The 24606-nt window shown below is 32.7% G+C and overlaps 2 protein-coding genes across 2 annotated transcripts; both read right to left on the reverse strand.

The window, feature by feature from the left end:
- Positions 1-1808: 1808 nt before the first annotated feature.
- On the reverse strand, positions 1809-4016 carry LOC108489102 (root phototropism protein 3-like). Its single transcript, XM_017793386.2, has 2 exons — positions 2965-4016; positions 1809-2513 (listed from the first exon to the last, which is right to left on the reverse strand). The coding sequence occupies exons 1-2, from the start codon at positions 3697-3699 to the stop codon at positions 1983-1985; spliced, it is 1266 nt and encodes a 421-aa protein (XP_017648875.1). The 5' UTR covers positions 3700-4016; the 3' UTR covers positions 1809-1982.
- Positions 4017-4667: 651 nt separating this feature from the next.
- LOC108489101 (ADP,ATP carrier protein 1, chloroplastic) lies at positions 4668-9145 on the reverse strand. Its single transcript, XM_017793385.2, has 5 exons — positions 8028-9145; positions 6502-6756; positions 5795-5938; positions 5346-5693; positions 4668-5257 (listed from the first exon to the last, which is right to left on the reverse strand). Exons 1-5 carry the CDS (start codon positions 8778-8780, stop codon positions 4919-4921), a joined length of 1839 nt encoding a protein of 612 aa, XP_017648874.1. The 5' UTR covers positions 8781-9145; the 3' UTR covers positions 4668-4918.
- Positions 9146-24606: the final 15461 nt, after the last annotated feature.

Below are 24606 nucleotides of genomic sequence, written 5' to 3' on the forward strand. Positions count from 1 at the left end.
CTAGCATTTTACATATGATGGTTTAATTTTAATTTTGTTACTTGTTTAGAAATTTTATTGTAATTAATAAATTTTAAAAATATAAATTATATAACTGTGTAAGTACGATTTAACTATCAAACATGATATAGAAAATTACAATAAAATTACACTATATTAGCCAAACACGTGTAGAAATTACAATTTTTTATAATGACAAGAGAGTGTAATTATAACCCCAATAATTTCACTTTCATTTAATTACTTTATGTTGTCTAAATATGAAATGGGTTTCATATAATTTTAATTGGGTATATCTTTATCGTAGGGATTTTTAATAATTTCAGTCAAAAGATATGTTCAAGGGTGAAAATAAATTGATATTGTTCTGGAAAGAAGATCAAGTTTTATTCCAATCCCTTAAATTACTCTCCATGATTTGGCTATTGAATAAGAATTTCCCTAGTCTAGCAACGGTTTTTCTAAATATTCTTTGAAAAGGTCAAAGGAGTTTTCCAACCATTTACACTAGGTGGATACCTTAGTGGTTGGAACTAAACGTTGTGGTTGTGGTTAGTTTTTTGCTTCGGACATCAACTTCTAAAATCGATTTTCTTGCTCATATTAGGAAGGTATAATTTTGAACCTTTCTTACAACCCAGATTTGTTCCTCGTACATAAATTCATGGGTTGTGATTGTCGATTGTCTTCGTGCATAGTATTGTTTTGATATTTCCTTAACTGAGGTATTACAAGATTGTTACGCCTCTATAGTCTCTTAGTGATTTCCCCGTAGAGATGAGTGTGTTCCCACTAAAAGTGAGTGAACTAGAGGACGAGGTACTCGAGTGTGACCAACCAAGTGATATAAGATGGTAGGCCTTTGGATACTCTTCAAGTGGAGAGTTAAGTGTTGTGATGCGGAAGGCCACCCATGAATTTCTCTCTGGTAACTTCTCATGGTACCATGCATCCCAACCAAATAGGGGTATAACAATACTGAACCCTCTTCAAATTTAGAACATGATCTTTTTTTCCCTTTCATATCTTTCATCCACAGCCCATTCTTCCGCGCAAATCTGAAGCCCAAATTCTCCTACTGGACTCCAAAAACTATACAATCCCAATACCTCTCCCAGAAACCCTAGCCGAAACTTTGCAAAATTAGTAAGATTCAATCATTTTCTTGCATGGCAAGCATTGTACATAACCATATAGACTAATTATGCACAATGACATGCTATAATTCAATTCACTACACATGCCACATTGTTTTGATTCTTAAGATTGCATAACATTCAATGCTTATTGTGCTATGGGTTATTAGTAGATTGTTATGACTTGTAATATTTATTTCCTATCATTCAAGTCTTGCATAATTAGGACCGATGATTTAGTAATTTCATATGCTACATAGATTAGGATGCATATTTTATTTTGTTTGGATTGCATAATAACTATATCATCCAAGACAGTTCACGTATCTCTCTTTAGATGGCAGGTATGGCACAATGAAACATACAAACACACATACCCTCTTCCATCGACCGTTCTATATATGGCTTCCGTAGAAGTTCCAGTTTTCAATCTTCCCATAATTTTCAACTGGAAATTTATTAAAAATGTGTATACCATTAAATATAAAATCATAATTTAAACTGCAAAATTAGTTTGTATATATATATATATGCAACATTGAAATTGTTCACTTGCTACGCCTAAGGTTTGCAATTAAAAAGACATTTATTTGAACTCTATGTGATGACATGATAATTAAAAAAATTTTTACCGCCCTAAATGTAACTTGAATTTGAATCATACTAATCACGTTTATTGTTCGAGTTTTTTCTATTATTATAATTCACAAAACGAAAAACTACATTTATTTAATACGAATCTTATTATTGTTACATTATTATCGCGACATGGAACATAGAAAAGGAATATATATATAAAACATTAAATTTAGCAGCAAATTAATTAGGAACCCCTACATAATGAATTCAAGACATGGATTTTCTCCACTTGGGAGGACGAACAGGCTTAGATTTGATATCAATGGGGGTTTGCCTCCCAAAGTTAGCCTCTCTTTCTTCTTCAATCTTCTCAAATACACTCACGCTGCTCTTCAGCGACGGCATTATCCCCAGCTTCTTCCACCTGAAAAACCCTTTCTTCTTATCCACTAGTTTCTCCATTTGCATTTGCATCGCTACGCATTGGCTTTGGACCCTGAGCAGCTCTTCCTTCAGCTTCTTTATCTCCATTTGTTGAGCGTTCATTTCACGTTTCGACATGCACCGAACCGGGGCTTCGAGTCCTGCCGGGTTCGGACTCCGGGTTCCGTTGAACGACCCACTCCAATCAACATGTCGGTTGAGCTTGCTTTGCTCGCAGAACAACACTTGAATCACCGCCCGAACTGGCAAACGTTCGTTTTGTGCAGCGTGTAGGGATGCTTCTGGTGACAGCTTTCGACTGTCTATCAATCTGCATAGAACCTTCCTATCTTGCTTTGAAACACCTGGATGTGCCTGCATTAATTAATATACTGTTTTCTTAATTATTTAAAACAAGACAAGGTCATCGTCCCATGAATCGCTGCCCCTAAATTGCGTGCCGAAAGACTCCAAAACCTAGATATGTTTTGCAATTACATAATAGGCTTCACGAGACTACAGGACTAGAGATCGTGAAGAATCTTTTACTGTAGAACCTAACACTTTAAATTCTCATCATGAATGATCTTTTTACTGGTGAGTCGGTGACTAGTCATCGACAACCTCAATTTCTCTACGGGCCCATATGGCCTTGTTGTGTCCCTGGTATTTCCTTGTCCAATTATGTCACTGGAATTTGATTCTTGGACTTGTTGAAAAACAGTGAAAGAATGAACCAACTTCCAAAACATGAGATTTAATAGCTGAAGCTGATTTAACTACTGATATCATAAACAAGAAAGAATTGGGAATAATATGAACTTACTTTGAGATAAGTGTCAATGGCACGGTAGAGGCCATCATCCATGGCTCGGGCATGGCTAGGAAGAGCAGCACCAAGTGCAATAAAGTCCTCCAAACTCAGATTGGTATCCAAAGCTGCTTCTGCCAAGTAGCTATCCACAAGCTTAGCTACTTTAACCACCGCAATGCCGCTTCTAGTGCCTTCATCAAGGCTAGCAAATCTCTTAACCAGCCTTATAACAAGCTCAACGTCTAGCAGAGTACCACAAGTGTGACTAAACGATGGAATCATGAGTTCTTTCAATGATGCTTGGTCAAGCTGCCACGAAATTCTTTTCTCCAGCTCTGCTTTGTAGGAAGGCTCCACCCCAACCATGTTGGCCGTTCGGAGAAGGCGTAGGAGGAAGTTGCAGGGGATGGAATCTCTCTCAGGTGGCAAGATTCCCACCAAGGTTTCAACAAAGAACCTCTTTTTCATCCATGAAACCGTGACACTCTCCGGCGATGACTCTTGGAGGCTCATAGGACCCTTTTCGGTGTCATTGCCGGATAGATCAGGTAGCCATTTCGATGCATAATGTGCTATGATTGAGCCTACTAAGTCGGGACGAACACCCTTGGCCTTTATGCCTGAGATGGTCTTCACAAAGTAGTCCATGTCAAGGATGCATGCATCATCAAACCAGCATTCAGCTGTGGGTGGCATTGGCTTTCCTGGGAAAGTGCTGGACTCTGGCAAGGCTAGCTTATTCATCATAACCCTTCAACAGTAACAGAAGAGTGGAACCAAGGGGAAGCAGTTCTATGATGTTGCTTCAAATTGAGAAGATTAGAGGGGCTTGAGATTGAGGATTGATTCACTTTGGTGTCATTTGGGAGGCTGAGGCTGAGGCAGCAGATGGATAAGAGAGGTATAGAGTAGAGACAAATTTGCTTAAATGCTAAAATATGCCACATCAAGGGACAGTGTGACACCACATGAACTTATTCCCTGCTCCAGCCTAAGGAGAACAAAGTTAATTAATACCAATACCTTAAGAGTGAAAGTGACCTTAAACTGATATCCCTTATCATGGGTGTTTTGGGATGCAGCTGGATTATGTACGTAACACTCACGCCCTGTATGACATCAATCTCCGAACCTTCCCAATATCTACCATCATCCAACTGTAAACCATACCATTACCAATATGTCTAAATAATTTCTGGTATAGGAGAAAGGATTGTAAATATTCTTCGAACCTCAAACATGCTGCTGCATGAACCAATTAAATTAAGTTTCGGGGTCTTGAATTAATTAATAGGTTTTGTTTTCTATAGGAAGTGTTGGATATATGGAGATGATGAAGATGAATTGTGATCAGAATCCATTGGGTCTATATTTCTTAATGAAAATGATTAAAGCAAGCTAATATAGACGAAGGTGGAGGACCAAAAACAAAGAACCTTTTGCTGGGAAATAGTCCATATGTGATATGATGAGAATGAGACGTATACATGAGCCAAAGAACAAAGTTTTGTCTACTTTCTGCATATGGTAAAGTGAACACGTGAACCTTAGTTTTTATGCTTCCTTGGTTCTCGACAAATAGAAAACTGCAACTCTGCTTTGGGCATGTAAACCGATATGCAAAGGAAGCATAACTTTTCTCAGCTTTCACTCAAGGGCCAACAAATCAATCTTGGGCTTAATTCCCGCGTCTTCTAATGTATATATAAAAAGAATTTTGATCAAAAAAGGGTTTCAATTGGTGTGTATCCAAATGCAATTCTAAAGAGCACAATAACTAAACAAACACTAAGCTCAACATCTAAAGAAATGGAAGACTTATAATAAAGTCGAGCATTTACGTTTTTAGCTAATATCCTTTGTATGAACAAACGTAAATTCTAGAGCCAACAGTCGCCTAGCACTGGTTTCTTATCAGCTTCTTATTCTTCCTGTTGGCCACAAATGGAAGAATGTTTTTTTTTTCTTAGATATTGCTTGAAGTTGATGTTTCTGATGTTTCTGCTGTTTCTGCAGAACCGCTTGCAAGAGAGCCGTTTCCGCTTTCAGACATGACAGGGATCTTAACAGCTGCTCTTTCCATCTCTTTCTCGAGTTCTTCTTCCCTACGCAATTCTGTGAATTGTGTATCCAAAGACTTGGCTGCGGATAGCCATGCAAGAACAATCACCAGAAGTATCCCTCCAAGGTATGGGGTTGAATTCGCAAGTGATCCAAAGGTCAAGATCATAAACTGTTGAATCAAAGCACCCCCTGATTTTCCCAGTGGATTGCATACAACATCAATGGCTGCCTTCCCTTTAACCTAAAGAGAGTATCAAACAGGCTGCAAGTTAATGACCAGAAGTTGCATAAGAAATCAAAACTTCGAATTGTGAGCAAAGATTCCAAACCTTGGTGTCCTCATCCAAAGGAATATAAGCCATTTCTTTACAAGGATCGAATAAACTGTACTTTGCACTCTTGCTGAAAATGTTCTGCAGGGCACCCACATATACAGCTGCAAGAAGAGGAGTCATGCCGAACTTTGCAAGAGTTGGTCCAAGAGGACCACCAAATAGTATCAAGGAAAAGAAACCAACTCCAGACAGAAGTAGGACAGTGGGTGTAATTCCAGCAGCTACTCCCCATCCATATTTGTCAAATATAAATTGACTTAGTAGCATCATAGTGAATGTCGCAATTCCAGTGGCAGTTGAGAAATCACCCATGAAAGAGGAGTATTCATTCGGGCTTGGAAACTGCAATATGGAGCAAGAACCATTAATTACTAAGCCAGTTAAGGTATAGAAGATAGAAGAGCACGCAACAGAGAAGCAGAAAATTAATAAAAAAATGTTACCTGAGCTTTAAGCTTTGATTTCCAGGTAACTTCAACAAGGTTGATGCTGATACCATATGCAACCACCAAAGTGGCAAGATCCCTAATGTACTTTGAAGACAGCAAGAATTTCAAGCTCTCCATTGTTCCCATTTTAGGTTTTTCCTGCAAACCAATTGACAATAAAAAGAAACATGGCTTCATATATGTTTTGACCTAAACAACTTCACTCAAATATGTACACAACATAAGCATGGAGAACTCTCCTGTATGTGAAATGATACAGTTCCATGTACCAATTATCCAAAAGTAAAATAGATATGGTAGCAGGTATAATTTGTATATAAAACTACAAAAGCTTTTCTGCATAATAGACGTCACGCAATCAAAAGCAAATCTTGCTTGCCTGGCCCATGTTAAGAACTTATATGTCATGTTAAGACAAATGGATAATTGGTCCATCACAAATACAACGGCATGGAACCGAACAAATTAACCAGCTTAATAACCCAAACTGACTGAATTATGAAAATTATCTATTTAACGAACAATTTGATAGGTAAATCAGAAGACACTCGGTGAAAAGTTTTTTTCTTTTAAACTCATAATATGTCAACAACTCAAAAGGTTTGGGATGAACATTCGAGATTAAATAAGCAAATCCTGGAGCCTAAGAATCTAGGGAAACAAATATGCCAAACAAGAGAAATAGTTAAACAGTGGATTACCTTCTTCTTCTTGCTACGTGTGGGAAGAGGAACAAACTTATTCACCCACCAGTAGAGGAAACAGATGGCAAGCCCCATTAGCACCACAATGCTCATCATTCCCTTCAAGGAGATGGCCCAACCATCAACTCCAGGACCCAAATTTTGCCTCAAATTGGAAAAGTACTTAACAGTTCTACCAGAGAAAATGAGGGCTATATTGGCTCCAAGACCGAACAGAGGATAGAATCTTTTTGCTTCCTCTACAGTAGTTATCTGCACAAGTAAAATGCAACAGTGGGTAAACATCGCTTTAAGTCTCAAAATCAGGCGAAGATCATTTCAGAGAGATGCAACTAAAACAGATAAAATGCGCCAAAAGAAAGCAAAGAAATACAAGTAATAGGTTGCCACAATCATGACTGCTTGAGTTCTGAATAAGTGGCCAAATACAAGGTGCAAATTCAAATAAGACATTTGAAGTTTGGAATTTAGAAGTAATATTCAACTATCTTCTTGTTTGCCCTTGCTCTTTCTACAAGAGATGCCAAAAGAGCAATAATCTCACTAAAACTTGAAATACAGGCTACATGAAATTTCAGCTAGCTTTCTTATTTTTCTCAACTGTCTCATGGAACTTTCTTTTCCAATTCCTCATTTACAAAGAGCGGTCCAGCAAGTAGAAGTTTCAAATATAAGGTAGAATAATTTTACATATGGCACCGCTAAAGAATTAACCAAGATAAGATTATACTTAAAAAAATCCAAAGTTTCTAATGTGTACTTAATTCACTAAAAGATTAAATGGAAAGAAAGCTTCTTAGGTTACATGTTAGAATATGGAGAAAGAGCATGAATTTGACGAGGGAAAAAGGAACAGGATCTTCGATGTCCACTACTTTGTCCTAATAAAATCAGCATAACTATCGTCCATAATCATTTTCAATAAGCCAATGCTTAATTATATAGACAGCAAAACATTTAGATGATATTTTCTTATCTGCATCAACAAGCAAAAGTTATATGGCATAATGGCATTCATGAAATGTTGAACTTTAACAGAGTAAGGAGATTTAGAAAACAACTTTCGGAACATGCGCAGCTGATGTAGAAACGAAACGCAACCAAAACTAAAGAACTGAAACAAAACCTTTGATGCAAATTTGTCATTGAACATGCTAACTCGTTTTTGAAATACATTTATGCGAACATATCAATGAAGATGCTAACGAGTTTTGAAAAACAGAAAGCGAGCAAACTAGATGGCTAGATGTGTAGTGATACTGACAAAAGCTTAAACCAATATAAGAAATAGATGACTGAGATTATAACAAGTTCAAATTATCCCAACTTATGGATTAGGAATGATTTAAGGAGTCTCTATCATGAGATCTGCATGTTAAGGGATGAAAATAAAATCCTAGCCTATTAAAAATAACTAATTTCTGACACAAGAATCAACATATAGATAAAATCAACATGCTTATACAATCATATGCAGAATAAAAAAATTCAAACATTCAATTCCATAATATAATATAAATCACCTGATTGGCAAACCCCCAAAATAAAACAGAAATGACGACGCTGCCCCAAAGTTCAGCCATGACATAGAACAAACAGAAACTCCATATCCTCATAATAGCAAGAGGACCAAGAAATCTGGGTCCAAGCACCGCAAGAAGCTTATCAGCAACTGCTTCAGGGTGGATGTGATTGCTGAGAGGATACAATAGAAACCCAAATGCACCAAAAAAGGCTATAAAAGGAAGAATAACAGTGTAGAAAAGAGCCTTCTTTGACAACACATTAGCCAACTTTGTGTATAACAACATGAACCCAACAGCCATAGGCAAATTAACCCATGTCTTTAAAAATGGTATAATCTCTGCACTGCTTCCTTTAGCTGTCACGACCAACACATCTTTTGTATCCCTAAGGATTGTGTAATTGAAAAGGATGCAAAAGAACATTAACCCAAGTGGGATAATCTTCTTAAGAGTCACAAGCTCAATCCCCAAGAATTTTGGCGTCGGGGTTTCACCGAACAAAGGCTGCCCATCAGCTTCAGCAGCAGCCTCAGCCTTGCAAATAAAGCTCTTTTCTTTAGGGGATAAACCATTTGGTTTTGCTACGACGCTTGGAACTCTTTTATAAGAAAGAGATAACCCATTAAGGCCTAAGGGTTTTGAGGCAAAAAGCCTCTGCTTTAAGCCTTGTGATGGGTTCAAAAGGCTTCGGACTCTGGTTGGATGAGGTGGCAATGAAAGTAGCCCTCTGGTTTGTAAAACAGCTTCCATGTCCCTCTTAAGGTTCCTTCAAAAGAATTGAGAAATCAATCCCCAAAAAGAAGAGTTGAAATTTTTCAGAACATGAGAAATAAAAATTAAAAGAAAAAGAGAGAGGAAGGAAGATAAGAGGGATAAGGTGGGTAGCTAGAGAATGGGTACCAAAGGAGTACCCTTTTAAAATCAAATGATTATAAATGAAAGGGTAAAGAGAAGAGTTTAAATAATAACACAATTTGCAGATTAGAAGAAAGAGATGGAGAGTGATGGACAGACATATGAGGAACTGTGAAAAAAGAATCTTATACAATTACAATTTCCCCAACACGACTACCCAAGCTGTGTGCAGGCCAAGATTTGACCAACTTGCCATTTTTTATTAAAAATATCAATTTGGGTTTTTGAGAAATTTGAGATATTTCCACTTTTCCTCCCTTGCATTTCTAGACCACGTTATCATGTTTCCTTGCTGAGGTAAACTCCATTTCGTGGTTTTAAATATCACAAATATGTTGAATTTAATTTTTAAATAAGTTTGGTAATTCATATTAAAGCCTAAAAATTATAAAATAATATAGTAAACCATAAGTAGATAAAGAGTTAATTATCACTTTATAGATAATATTTTTATTTTTAATAATAATATACCAAATAAATTTTATAACTTAAATTCATATTTAATTTTTCAATACTTAATATTGCAATTTATCAAACAACATCATAATCAATTTTAGTTTTATATTTTTAAACTTTTAAAATTTCAGTCATTATCTAAACAATAATCATTAAATTGTTAGGTCGAAAGTTTATTATAAGTTGAGGTACTATGTCTAAGTTGTAGATTTAGTCTTTATTCTTCAATTTGATCATTTTTGGCCTTTATATTTTCAAAATTTTAAATTGCAAGATTGATCTAATCATAACGATTAAATCCGTTAGATAAAGTTTTGCTAATAGCTTATATAGTATGTGTAATTTGTAAATTTAGTCTCTAGTCTCCAACTTAATTTTTTTTAGTCCTTGTATTTTTTGACTTTTGAAATTTCACTCCTAATTCAAATGATATCTATTAAATACATCAACTAAAATGATAGGATTTTTTGTGATTATTATGTAAAAATAACCAGTTAAGATGGTATTACATATGTGATTATATGCTTGTAGAAGGATCTTCTTGATGCTTCATACAAACCAAGAAATACAACACCAGTAAAAGCCAAAATGCCTATTACAGTTGCTCAAAAGTGGTGTGGTAAATTCAAAAAATCCTTACAAATCAAGGGTGAAGTGGTAGTTAAAAGTCTGCCTCAAACAAATGCAAGGGCAAGAATAAGCCCATTCTACATGTTGTGTCGTTACTCATCTAGTGACCACCCAACACCACTAAAAATCCATACTTATAATGCACTGGTTGTAGACATCATAGAAGCAACATAGTCACCATCTCCTCTATTGTCATGGTTCACAATAAGCTTTCACCTTCCACTACGATATATCTATCAAAAAATTACCGACCATTTTAGAGAAAGAAGCATCAATTACAAAAGGAAAAAAAAAAGAAGAAGGTAAAAACCAATCGTGTAACAACCCGCAGTGATATCGGAAACAGTGATTTCAAGACCACCATTTCAATGAGTAAATTATTATTTTAATCTTATTTAGTGTCTACGGGATTATATTAAGGTCGTATTAAAATTTCAGTAAGAAATTTTGATGTTTAAATAGTTAATTAGGTAAAAAGGACTAAATCATAAAAAGTGTAAAAGTTGAGTTCTATTAGTTAAATGGGTCAAATGGCAATGAAAATTTATAGTAAATGGACTTAAATGGTAATTATACCATCCTTAATGTTCGTGGACAAATTTGTACACAATTATGTTAGTTTTAAGTTATATTATTAAGGGTAAATTAGTAAATATAAACTAAGAAAAGGTGTCATCTTCCTCACTTCTTCTTTGTTTTAACCAAAATTCAGAGAAAGAATAGCCATTGTTTGGGCTTAAAGGTTCGGCTAGCCTAGGTGTGTGCATGTAAGTGAATCCAATCCCCGTTTTTAATTATTTTTATGTTTTTGAGATCATTTTAGCTTAACCTAGCTAGCCCTGGGGTTAATTGTAAAACTATTAAAGGTTGAGGGATTTACCATGAATGCTTTTGAATGATTTTTTATGTTAATTGATAGATTATAAATCTTTGTTGAAAAATAAACAAGTTTTGTTAAGTGGTTTTTGATGAATTTTAGAATTAGGGATTAAATTGTTAAAAGTATAAATCTATAGGTTTTAAATGATTGTAAATTTGGGTTATATCAAGGTCCCTTGCATATATGGTTAACATGGATTTAGGTTAAAATGGTTAGATTTTAAGTTATGAGCTTAATAACTAAATTGTGAAAAGTTCAAATGTTAGGGCAAATTGGTATTTTTGCATAAATATGAAATATGGGTTAAATTGAATATTAGAAGTACTTAATTGATTGAAATTACTTATTTAGATCAAGATAAGTCATGTTCAGACTTAGATCGAGGAAAAGCTAAAGCTTCAACTAGTTCGATTTAATTTCTACACCCTTAGTCATCGAGGTAAGTTTGTATGAACTATATTCGGTTTAATGTTGTTTAAATTGAATACTTATTGTGTTGTTTTAATTTAAATCAATCAATATACAAATGTATCAATGCTATGATGAATTGACGAAAATTAAGTATCGGTTGAACCTTAGGAATTCTTAGGATACGAATGGTATGTCCTTAGGGATTCCATGTTTTGAGTATTGGTCTTGAGTGTCCTACCGATGGTTGAGGTCCTGCATTTGTTGCGGATACTCCATAGGTCGTGTGAGCAGCATCATGTAGCTTACATTCTGACCTACAGCTTGTGTAAGCATTGATGTAAAGGAAAGGTTACGGTTATATGTAAGGGCACACTTCGTTTGAGCATTGATGTAAAAGAAAGGTTACGATTATATGTAAAGGCACACTTCGTGTGAGCTTTCCCAAGTATTCAATGTAATTCTAGATAGTTCAACGGGTAAGAAAAATGAATGAATGGTAAGTATGAAAATGGATTAAATCATTACTTTATAAAAGGTTTTATGAACTTAATGATGTTTTGTTCATAAGGAAATTTATATGTTTTATGGTTGATTTCATTGATATCATGGACAAGCGTACTAACTTGTCAGTTGGTGATATTGTTTAGGCTTTTACTAAGCTTATGCCATTGGTAACAGTTTATACTTATTCTATAAATTGCATTCTTGAAATGGTAAGTTATGTTTTAAATTTATATGAGCTTACTAAACATTCATTACTTATGTAGTTATTTTTCTTATTCTTTTTTAGATCATTAGAAGCTCAATTTGATTGGAAGCTCGTCGGAAACCTATCACACTATCCAACAATCAATTCGGTAGTTTTTGAACATTTTGGATGAGGTTTATAATGGCATGTATAGTGTGGTTTATAATGGTGTTTTGATGAATATGTAAATGATAATTTGGTATATTTGTGTCCTGATGTTTATGCTTGGTTAATGGACTTATAATGCTTGTTTAGGTAAGTCCTTTTGGTCACTTTTTGATAATTGATGTATATGGCATTTTGGAACAAGATGTTGTCTTAGAAATGGTCAGTTATAATGCACATAATAGAATGAGGTCTTTATGCATAGAATTAGGTAATGTTAACATGTTTTGGTAAATGTTATTTTGTTAAAATTGTGGTGCCTTTGAATGACATATTGATTAATTGAATAAGGGTTTTGTAAATGGCATTTCTAGGTGTGCTTGATGATGTTTTGGTCCCTTGAAAGTGTACATAATTGGATTGAATGTTTATGCATGAAATGGTTTGATTTTAGGTAAATTTTGGGTTCACACATCTTAGGACATGGGCGTGTGACTCAGTCATGTAAGGCACACGGCCTGGCAACATGGCCAGGTGTCATCTGAGGATTTCAAAGGGTACGAGTTAGTGAGTTACACGGCCTAGCACACGGCCGTGTGAACCTACTCAGAGAGTTACACTAGTGAGGACACGGGCTGGGATATGACCGTGTGTCTCTGGTTCGAAAGTTACACAGCCTGAGGCTATGTCACACGGCCGTGTGACCCTTATTTCACAATTTTTGGATCTTTTCCTGAAATTTTCCAAACTATTTCAAATTAGTCTCGAATCGCTTCTAAGCTATTTTAGGGCCTCGTGGGCTCAATTTAGGGATGAAATGTATGAGAATGAATGGTTTATCATATATTTAGATTATTGAATGTTATGATGCTTAAATATTTTCGATTGTACAATAATGCTCCATAACCCTAATCCACGACGGAGACAAGTTAGGGGTGTTACAAATCGTGCAGTGAAAAATGACAACAAATGAAGAGAAAAATCAATAGATACCACACACCCTATTTATAGCCATTGAATTGGGAAAGTGAGTATATACTTCAAGCAAAATGATAGGTAATTGAAACAACACCTCCTCCCAACATCAATTAATGAAAACCATGTGTTCAAAAACAATCAAAGTGAAAGATGAGATTATCAAATGAATGATGTTGATACTTAAAAATGAAAGTCTTCTCGAAAGGTGACCATTACCTTCACTTGAAAAAACAGCTTAATCAAAACCACTTTATAACTTACCTTTCATCTAATGGGGACAATTGTTATATATCTACCTTAAACCTTCTTGCTAAACCTGTTGACCAACACAAAGACCTAACAATGCATAAAATCACTATAACTTCTTAGTTATGCCATCCTTATGGGACACACACAATTCCTAAAATATATATTAGGAAGAGTTCTTATAATATTTGTAACGACTTAATCTTGACCATTGTTAAAAAACACTATTTCGAACTTGAATTCCGTAAATTTAGCCAGTGAAATTATTAATGGATGGAATTACTTATTTAGTACGAAAATATATTATTAGATGGTCGAGTAATTAAGTTGAGAAAGCTGTTAATTATAATACGAGACTAAATTATAAAAATGTAATTGCTATAGAGTTTTCAATTTAGAAAAATGCAAAAAGACTTATATAGCAGACCAATTAAGGGTTTAATTACAATTTAACCACTATTAAAATGTGATTAACGGTTATTCATCATCCCAGCCGTCCATTTTCATTTATTTTAGCCAAAAATGAGATCATAGTCTTTCATTGAATTTTTACTTAGTTAATTATCATATATCACATGCTTGTATATATGTTAGTGGGAAAGAGAAGATACATTTTTTCTTCCATCAGTTCCTTCTTATCCAAAATCGATTCTATAAGAAAAGAAAAATACTTAAAGTTGCTTCCATGGTCAGCCACAATTCATGGTAATTGTAAGTTTTCTTTTTGGAAATTTTTTAGGATTTTTCAGGTAGAAACCTTGGTTAAACTAACCCATTGATTAATTTTGTCTATTGTGTGATTTAATTCAAGTAACCATTGATAGACGTTGTTGAGATTTAAGCTTGGTGGTAATGGATTTATGAAGGATGAGTTGAAATTATGTTAAGACTATATTAGAAAGTAGTGAAAAGTGTTGGTTTTAATTGGAATTAATCTAAGTTCTATAGTTGATTTTATATCATTAGGGTCTAAATTGAATAAAGTGAAAGTTTCTAAGAAATTATGTCAATAATTGAAAGTTTGGGGTCCCTAATGAAATAATATGAAATCGGATTTTTATTCGATATTGAACATCAAAAGTTAAGAGCATTTAAGATATTAAGGCTTAAAGGGACTAAATTGAATATATTACAATTTATGAATTAGTGGCATGTTTCAAGTGAAACTAATATTGTTTTTTATGACTGTATTTACCATAAGTAGCTAATGAAAAAGTCGGGACGTCGAGGAGTAAAGAAAATGTGAAGGTAGTGTCGAGTAGTCATAATTCAATTTTTTCTTTTATGACTTCTTTTTAATTCATAACTTGATTGAAAATTAAATTGAATAAGGTAATATTTAGTATCTTGTCTCATGAAAGGTAAGTTTTACTTATGACTTAGTATTTAATTGAAATTGTGATTTGATGAATTATTGAGTTATTGTGAGTATGTATTTGATTGAATTTATACTAAGATATAACAAAAGGTTATGATAAGTATTTGAATCAAACAAAGGTTATTAGATATTATGAGTGAATGATTATATTTTATAAGTAAGCATGTTAACGAAATGCATTTGAGAAGGAAATTAGTTATGTAATACTCCTTACAGGAAAACATGGCGTATAACATTCATCTAGACAAATCGCTCGAGGCATTATCGGTGGATTCAAACCTTTCGACTTGACTTAAATTTTTAGAAAAATAGTTTTGAATATTTCTCTTTTTATTAAAAACTATTACTTTTCTTTCATTTTGTAATGCATTTTTAAAGAAAATTATTAGGAATTATAAAAGAAAATTTTATTTTTCATCCGTTACTCAACTATGACATATACATATAGATGATAAAATTCATAATCAACAAATCACCAAAGTTAGGTGTACACTTTCAGAGTAAAGGGGTAATTCTTTTTAAATAGAAATAGAATAGTACAAATGATGAAGTTATTTTACACACGTTGAATACAAAACAAATTTATACGCCACCCGCCAAAATAGCCAAGTATGATACAAAATAAACAAGTGGCTCACTCACAAATGCAGCTCTGGCATAGTCCTCTTCAATTGATTTTTCTTCTACTATCAAAATGTCTGAGAAGGAAAAGTAAAGGAGTAAGTTCAATTGAACTTAGTGAGTTTCAAAAATAGAAACAAGTAACTTACAAGAATACCAATAATCAACAAGCATCAATACCCATAAGAAAAGAAAAATAAACTTTTTCGCGAGATTCTGTCACGCAGACACAAAATGCCTCTTTGGCATCCACAGTTCTCTAGTGGCAACACTTTGCCAATTTAACATAACATATACAATACCCAGGCAAACACATTACGCCAACTTATACATATCTCTCATAATCATGCATGTTACCAATGACCCATCATTATGCCATCCTCAGACTCATGTTTTCGAAATCAGAATCACATATCAGCCATATTCATTTCATATTCATAACTTCTCATAACATCCTTGTTAAGTTAAACAGTTGTTTTCCTATAAGGTACAGCTTGATTCGCCAGTCCAGTTTGCAATATAGCTGCTCTACTAAAAGAACCACAAACAGATCTTTTTTTCACACTTTCACATATTACAAATTGTTTGGTACTGGGCTCATGCAACAAGAAAGGTGTTTTTCATCGAAAATGGTTATACTCACGCATACAACATTGTTTTATTAGTCACATGTCCATACACAAGATATCGACCCATTTATAGTAGAGACAACTTACCGTGCACAACCCACATACCATGGAAGTTTCATAACTCAAAAGGAGTAAGAAGGAACTCACCAGCAAACTCCAGAATAGAATTTATTCTACTGGTCATTTGCCCCGATTACTCAAAACTTCACTAGCTATTTAAGCTAAATAAGAAACAATTATAACCATCAAACTATTTATCTACTAAAATTTAATCATGCATGCATGAATCGGTTGAATGCAACCCATAATTAGAAAGTCTCATTCCTTTCAAACCAGTTCTAAAAATCTATACATGCATTAGCACTAATGCAAAAATATAAATCCCCCTCGATAACAACCTAAAGGTTTTCCAGAAATTACTAGTAAGTTCGTACTTAACAATGAAGTCTTAACTAGCTACTAGAAACCTTCCTCGTCTTCTCTAACAAAGAACAAAGAACTTAAGAGCTTGCTCACAAACGTGCTTGCAAGGAATAAAAAAAACTGATTTTTTCTTCCTATTATCAAAGCAATACGTGACTTTTATAGACAATCTTTTCTACCAAACATAACTATTACCACTAATCACCCTAGTAAGTTGTGAACCATTACTTGTACACTAAAACAAGCCAATTAAACAAGTCATTCAGATACCTAAACGTATCAAGTTGTCATCTATAGTACTCTAAATCAATTCTAACTAGGTCTCAACTAAACTCTGACGATACTCATTGAGCCATCATTTTCATGTTAAAATACTGAAAACAAGTCTATCAATTCGTGAACTAACAAGTTCACCCAAAGCATTTGAGATTGGCGAATTGTCTCACAAAAAAGTTTGCCAAATGGCGAATTCTAACGATGCGCTCCTTATTTGGGCATACTATTGAATCCATGCTGTAATGACCCAAAATTCACAGGCACTGGAAAAGTGAGTTATAAGGCTTCGTCTTAGTGAATAAGTTCGAAAATAATTATTAGAAATATTTATGAGTTTAGTGGTGTGTCTAATTAGGTTTTAATTAGGTAAAATTAGCTTAATTTAGAATAATTAGTAAAAAGGACTAAATTGAATAAGGGGTAAAAGTTTAATTATAAAGTAATAGAAAATAGAAAGGCTAAAATGGGAATTGAGCCATTTGCAAAAGATGAGGCGGTCATATGTGTTAAAAAAAATCTAAGATTTTATTATTATTATTAATTATTAGTATGGTTTTATATTAAATTATTATTATTATTATTATGGTTTCATATTAAGTTATAATTATTTAATTGGTATTATTATTAAATAAATTAAATAGTAGACAATTGTATGGTAACAAAAATATACATGTGTAATAATATGTATGTGTACAAATGTAATATATTTAATTGATATTAAAATAGATATTTATTATTATTTTTATATTAAGTTAAAGATATTTATTAATTAAATAATTAATTTATGAAATTTTTATTTGACAAACAAATTGAATAATGACAATTGTAATAAAAATATTGGTACATTTGTAATAAATAGATATGTACACTTGTAATAAAATAACTAATTTACTTAATATTAAAGTAAAAGATATTTGTTAATTAAATAATTAAATTATTAGATTTTTGTGTGAAAAATAAAATAAATGGTGACAAATGTATGGTATTGATGGTGTACACTTGTGTGTATATGTTAAATACTTAATAGATATTTAAAATAAATATATTATAATATATGTTAATTAAATAAACAAAGTAAATAAAAGAATGAAAGAATGAAATAAAAAGAAACAAAGAAAAGAAAGAAACAGAGACATTCGAAACAGAGTAGGAAGAAAAGGGTAAAGAAAGGAAAAAGGAAAAACTAAGAGTTTAAGGTTTAAAGCTTTGATTGGTAAGTCATTTAAGTCCTTTCTATTTAATTTTGATGTTTCAGAAGCTTTAAAACAGGATTTTGATGAAAATAAGTTGATAGTTCAAGAGTTCACATGTTTCCAAATAGGGTTCATGTTGGACAAATTATGGAATTAGGGATTTAATTGAATGAATTCTAAGTTAGAATCGATTAAGGGATTAAATTGAAAACTAGGCTATAAGTTTTATGTTGTAGGGACTAAATTAAAGAAATTTCAAAATTAGGAAAATATGCTGGAAATTTTATAGTTAAATATGAGTTTAGACAAAATTTGAATAGAAAAAGAGAGTGAATTGGATTAAGAAAGTAAGTAAGTTTAGTTAGGATTAAATTGGGAATAAGGTAGGAATTGTTTAGAAATTTAATTATTTATTTTAATTAATGCTGTAAATAATAATGTAAATTACTATTATTTTCGTAGCCAACAAAGAACCTGAAGCATTGGCACGAAAAGGAAAGGAGAAAATTATCGAGGAGTAATCGTAAAATTCGGGTTTGTATTACTATAATTCAAATTATTTATTTATTCATTATATGTTTAATTTAATTTATGTATATGGTAAGTAAATTATAAGGTAAGTATATTTGTTGAATTGTATAAAAATTTAATTGAATGATGAATATGTATTGAAATTGAATTGCTTCTGGATTGAAATGGAAAAGTGTATTGAATTGAGTTGAAATTGAAATTGAAAAGTGATATGAAATACCCTATTAACTAGTCGGGCTGAGTCGGATATAATTGGCATGCAATAGGATCTAGAAGTGTATGGGACTTGCCGACTTTACTGATCAGGCACTTTATGTGTCGTATTTCAGGCACCTCGCTTGCCGTATCAGGCACTTCGTGTGTCGTTTTAGGCACTTTATGTGTCATATTCTGATCAGGTACTATGTACCGTTTTAGGCACAATGTGTCGTACCGGTGTGTTTGGGTTGGAATCCGTGTATCCGTCAAAGTCCGGGTCTGTTAATAGGGTGATCATCTAAAATGAGAAATTTAAAATAAATTGATTGATTATATTATTGAAATATTGAAAGAAATGAGAAAATTGAATTATGAATTGAAATGAAGATTGAAAATGAAAGGCATGAATTTAATATTCATGTAGTGATTGAAATTATTACATGTGATATGTGATAGAAATTGAAGAATAGTTAAAAATTGTATTGTTATTATTAATTAATGAAGTTTAAGAATGAATTGATATTTGAGAAATTGGATAGTTACATGTTCGGTAATTATAATTTTTTTATTGCTATTATAATTTGAATTATGGTAATACCACTGAGTATGGAATACTCAGCATGCGGTTGTTTCCGTACGCAGGTTAATAGGAGTCTAGTGTCTCGGTCCAACATCCGAACGATCCCGACTCCAGCAAAAAGATTTTTTGGTGATGATTTTCTTTCCTTAATTGGAAATGGCATGTACTAGGTGTTGTATAGGTTACATTGATATGCTTGTAATGTTGGTTGTAAGAATGGTATACCATATTTTGTTATTAGTTTAATAAAATAGTAAAGATTATATTATATAATTTGGTATTAAGTTAGAATGAAAAATGAATGAAATTACTATTTAAATTTTAATTAATATTATGAATGTTTAGTTACTAAATTACTATGTTAATGAATTGGTTATGATTTAGGTGTATTTAGGTTTAAATTATTTTGATTGTGCCATTGGTCTTGGATTAGTTGGTTTCTGATTTGAACTTGCAGGGGGTTTTATGTAAAAATAAGAAGAAATGCATCAAAATTTTTATTAAAAAAATTTTTGAATGATTGAAGTCAATTAGAAATAAAAACATAATTTATATGAATTTATGATTATACTATAATATATTTGTTGAATAATTAATTGTTTAATTATTTATTTATTAAGAATTATGTGTAATTTGTTTGATTTGTCTGGTAATGCCCCATAACCCTGTTCCGGCTACGATTTAGGGTTGAAGGGTATTACAAATGCAATATGCCACCCAACCATTTAATGAACAAATCACTAGTCTATCCCTTTTTCTACATTTGGCTTAATCGACTATACGCCACACAGTATATCGATACGGTCTATGTTGGATAGGCTGTTACATGTAAGTGAAAAGCATGATGAAGAAATGTAAATGATATGAAAATGCTATGTAATTGCATGCATATGTGTTTAGAAGAAAATTTAAGCATGAAATGAATAATAAGTGAAATGTGATACAATATATAAATGTAATGTGAAAGTAAGATATTGATATGCTAATGTTAATGTAATTAAAAGTGATATGAATGATATGTGGACATGTAACAGTCTTGAACAGAGTTAGGTATAATTGGCATGCCATAGGATTAATGTATGGGGTTTACTTCGATTTATATCGATGAGGCACAGAGCGCATATGCTAATGTTAATGTGATTAAAAGTGATATGAATGATATGTGGACATGTATGAATAGAATCATTGAATACTTTATTAAACAGTCTCGAACAGAGTCGCGTATAATTGGCATGTCATAAGATTAATGTATGGGGTTTACGTCGATTTATATCGATAAGGCACAGAGCGCATATTACTTCAAACATACCGATGAAGTGTTACACACATATATATTACTTCAGTTTATATCGATGAGGCGCGGATCGCATATTACTTCAGACGTACCAATAATGCACAGGATGCATATTATATTGATTTGATGTTTGGTCAATCCGTGTATTCATCTTGAGTCCGTGTTTGGTTAATAAAGAGTTATAAAATTGTGTAACATATGACTTATTATGATATTTGACATTGAATGTGGAACATAGCATATTGATTGAGTAATCTATAAATATGCTAAAATATTGAAAGATAGCATGTGAAAGATCATGCAATTTAGAATTTATGAGCCCGGAGGATCGATGATGTTATGTAACAAATCAATATATTCGATTGGGAAATGAAACAAAAATGCATATAGGAATGCCTTATGTATCATGAAATTTAGATATCAATAATGATATGGGAATGTCATATGGTTATAAAAAAATATTGAGTTGATATTGTTAATATGATTTAAATTCAAGTATAGCTAGTAAATATCAAGATATAAAGTCTTGAATGCAAAAAGATAAGTTGGCATTTAGAACTTAAATTGAATGGTGAATAATATGGTAACTTGAATAAAATGGTAATGAGACAAACAACTAATGATATGAGCATGTTACAAATGCTTTTAATGGCTAAATTATTTACTTGATTTGTTTATGCATTGCTTTCAAATTATGCTAGCACCACTGAGCTCTTTTGCTTAGCATGTGGATTTGTTTATTTTCGTACGTAGGTGACGTTTAGCTTTTGAGGATTTAGGAAAGTCAACAGCATTCAAGTTTCAATTCTCAGCTCAACAATGATGATTTACTACTTTTTGATGTTGTGGAAAAAATGTCATGCACCTAGTGTCAAAACTTGTATTTTGAGTCAATTATGATTCCTTGGTATTTTCTATGCTTGAAACTTGTAATGTAAGCTTGTTCTATAGGCATATAAGCATTTGATTAAATGGTTATGTGATTATGTTACAATGCGTGATTTCAAGTTAATGATTATGCTATGTTTCATTGTTGCAATCATGGCTTGAAGGTGAAATTGATGTTTTAAATTGGGAATGTTGTGACTATGATAGTAATATTAGGCTTGTATGTGTTTAAATATGCAAATATAAGGTTAAAAACATGTATTTGGTGTTTTATAATGCTTAGAATTGAAATGGTATTGTTTTCAGCCAAATTATGTGTGTTTTGGGGTCATTTTTGGGTCCTGGAAAACTTCTACCGGTAAAAGGGGTCATATGTATTAGTACAAGTAAGTCAGTTGTAAAAAATAAACAGTAGTATTGAATTTATAATAAAAGCTAGTTCAAGTTGCTTCAACAACGAATGTGGTGTCACGCATTCGGACTCATGGTAAACACTTTGTTAGCTCCAATAGTGCATTAGGTTGACACACCACCCTATCACTGCACCCATGGTAAATAACAGTGAACAACCTTACTCTATAAAAACTCATTGAAATCTCCTTAATATAGCGACTTTCCACACCCTTAAGATGTGAACTGCCATCATAAGTTACTTCTATATTATGTGTTGTAGCAATTATAAGACTTTGTTCTCTTTTTACCTACTGTTGATATTCTTAATTAATTTCATATAAAGTTGTAGTGATAATTTACAAATTGATATCAACTTAGCTTATCCTTTTTTTTTCTAATGAGTGTTTCTTGATTAATGCATAAAGGTATCGTAGGATATGATAGCAGGCTGTGTGTTCGCAGTGCAATTTAGTTAAGGAGTCGGTGCTTCATGTACTTTGAGATTGCATGTCCTCTCAAGGTGTGTGGCATTCGTTGTTACCATCATGACCGCAAGGTGCATTTTTTTTTATCTCTAGTTCCTTAAGTGAATTGGAATCTAAAGAATGAAGGCCACATTGAGGTTGAAGGCACGACTTGGTCTTATTTATTTGTTATATTATGTTGGCATCTTTGGAAATATAAGAATGGTTGGGTATTCAATAATGGTCGTGGATTTGTTCTGGAGATTCTAATGGGTAGTATAACTTGGACACATGATATCCAAAGATATGGTTGAAAGATAATGTGTCGATCCAATATGGATTACCGAATCGATGGCGGTTACCTCTAGCCGGGTGGGTGAAGTTGAATTTGGATGCTTCTGTTGGGATTTTTTGTAACAGTCCAATTTTCAGTGGTATCGAAAATAGTGGTTCGAGACCACTAAATCCAACAAGTGAGTTTGAAAATTTTAATATTTAATTATTATTTATGAGTCAAGTATGACTTTAGAAGACTTTTGAATCAGTAAATTTGTGATTTAAAAGAATAAATTAGGTTAAAAACGAGGAATCAATACCTCGATTTCATATTTATAAAAATATTTACTGAGTGTCATTGAGTTAGTATTAAAATATTTATAAAATATTTATAAAAATATAACGTTTTGATAGTTAATTAATTAAAAAGGACTAAATTAAAAAAGGTGCAAAACTTGTTAAAATGATTAAATGGCTTAAAAGGTAATTAAGGGAGAACCAAATAGGCAATTATACACTTATTATAGAGCTGGACGGCATGTGTGTCTAAGAAATAACAAAAATTAGTGTGAACAATGGGTAAAATTGAAAATTTTGTAAAATTAAGCTTAGAAATTGAATTTACAAGAGAATTCTAGACAAATTCTCTTAAAAAATTTCAGCAAAATGCCATGGAAGGTCCTTAAGAAGCTAATTTTTCATATTTTCACTTCATATCAAGAACCCGAAGAAAATTGTGAAAAAAGAAAATTAGCTGAATAGTTCCTCAATTACAACAAATTCTACAAATTGGTTTAGGTAAATTCATATGATTAAACTTTCACGATTAATTGTTAATTTAGGAATGATATAATGTATTATTTCATATTTTTGTTATTGAATTATGATTATTGTACAAATATGAAAATTGAATTGAAAGTTCAAATTAAGTGGAACGTAGGATTGAATACAATTGTTACGTGACACAAGATGAATTGACGGATAAGACCATGGTTGGACCATGGCAATGTTTGAATGTAAGACTATAGCTGGGCTATAGCACTTTAATGAAAAGACCATAACTGGGTTATGGCACCTTGAACATAAGACCATGGTTGGACTATAGCAGTATATGTATACGTGTAAAACTATAGCTGAGCTATGGCATCCTAATGATAAGACCATAACTAGGTTATGGCATTATGAGTGTAAGACCATGGCAGGGCCATGGCAATTGTGTAAGACCATAGTTGGACTATGGCATCAAGAAAATGATGTACTCAAATCAGTAAGACGTTTTCTAATTTGACAAGGATTGGTAAGTATTACATGGATTAATGTGAAAGAAATTAAATAGTTATTAATATTGAGCTCAATTATGTAAATTCATCAATCGAAGTTGTGGTTGGCAGGAAATGTTGTGAAATGCTTAATCTAAATGAACTATTTAGTATGTCCGTTAAGATTTATATTTAAAGCCTATGAACTTATTAAGGTTCATTAAGCTTACTCATGTTGTTTAATGTTCTTTGTAGATTAGCGTGAAGTCGGAGGATTAGATCAACACATCAAGCCACACTATCCAGATTAATTCAGTAGTTTTTGCAATGTAAATTTTGGTTTATATGGCATGTATAAGGTTAATTTAACAATGAAATAGATTGAAATATAGTTTTGAATCTTAAATGTTTAATGGTAAGTAGATAGTAATAGTACTTGATAAATTTATGTATGGAGTTAAATAGGTAAGTATAAGTAAATGAAGTGTTGGTGATGTTATGTCACATTGAGAATGTGTTTTGGCTTATTTTGATTGTTTGGTTGAGATACTAGTATATGAGAGTGTTGTATGCAGGTTGATATCTTAAAAGGGTGAGAAAAGTAGCCTTAAAATGACCTACTTTTGTCCACACGGACGTGTGTCTTAACCATGTGTGACACACGGCCTGACACATGTGTGTATGATCTAGCTGTGTGTCATTTGCACTTTAAAATTTCAAAACAAAATGTCCAGGTTTTTACACACGGCCTAGCACACGGGCGTGTGGCTTAGCCGTGTGACCCCTGCACTTTGCACACGACTT

The sequence above is a fragment of the Gossypium arboreum genome, chromosome 10, assembly GCF_025698485.1.
Source record: "Gossypium arboreum isolate Shixiya-1 chromosome 10, ASM2569848v2, whole genome shotgun sequence".
Taxonomy (NCBI): domain Eukaryota; kingdom Viridiplantae; phylum Streptophyta; class Magnoliopsida; order Malvales; family Malvaceae; genus Gossypium; species Gossypium arboreum.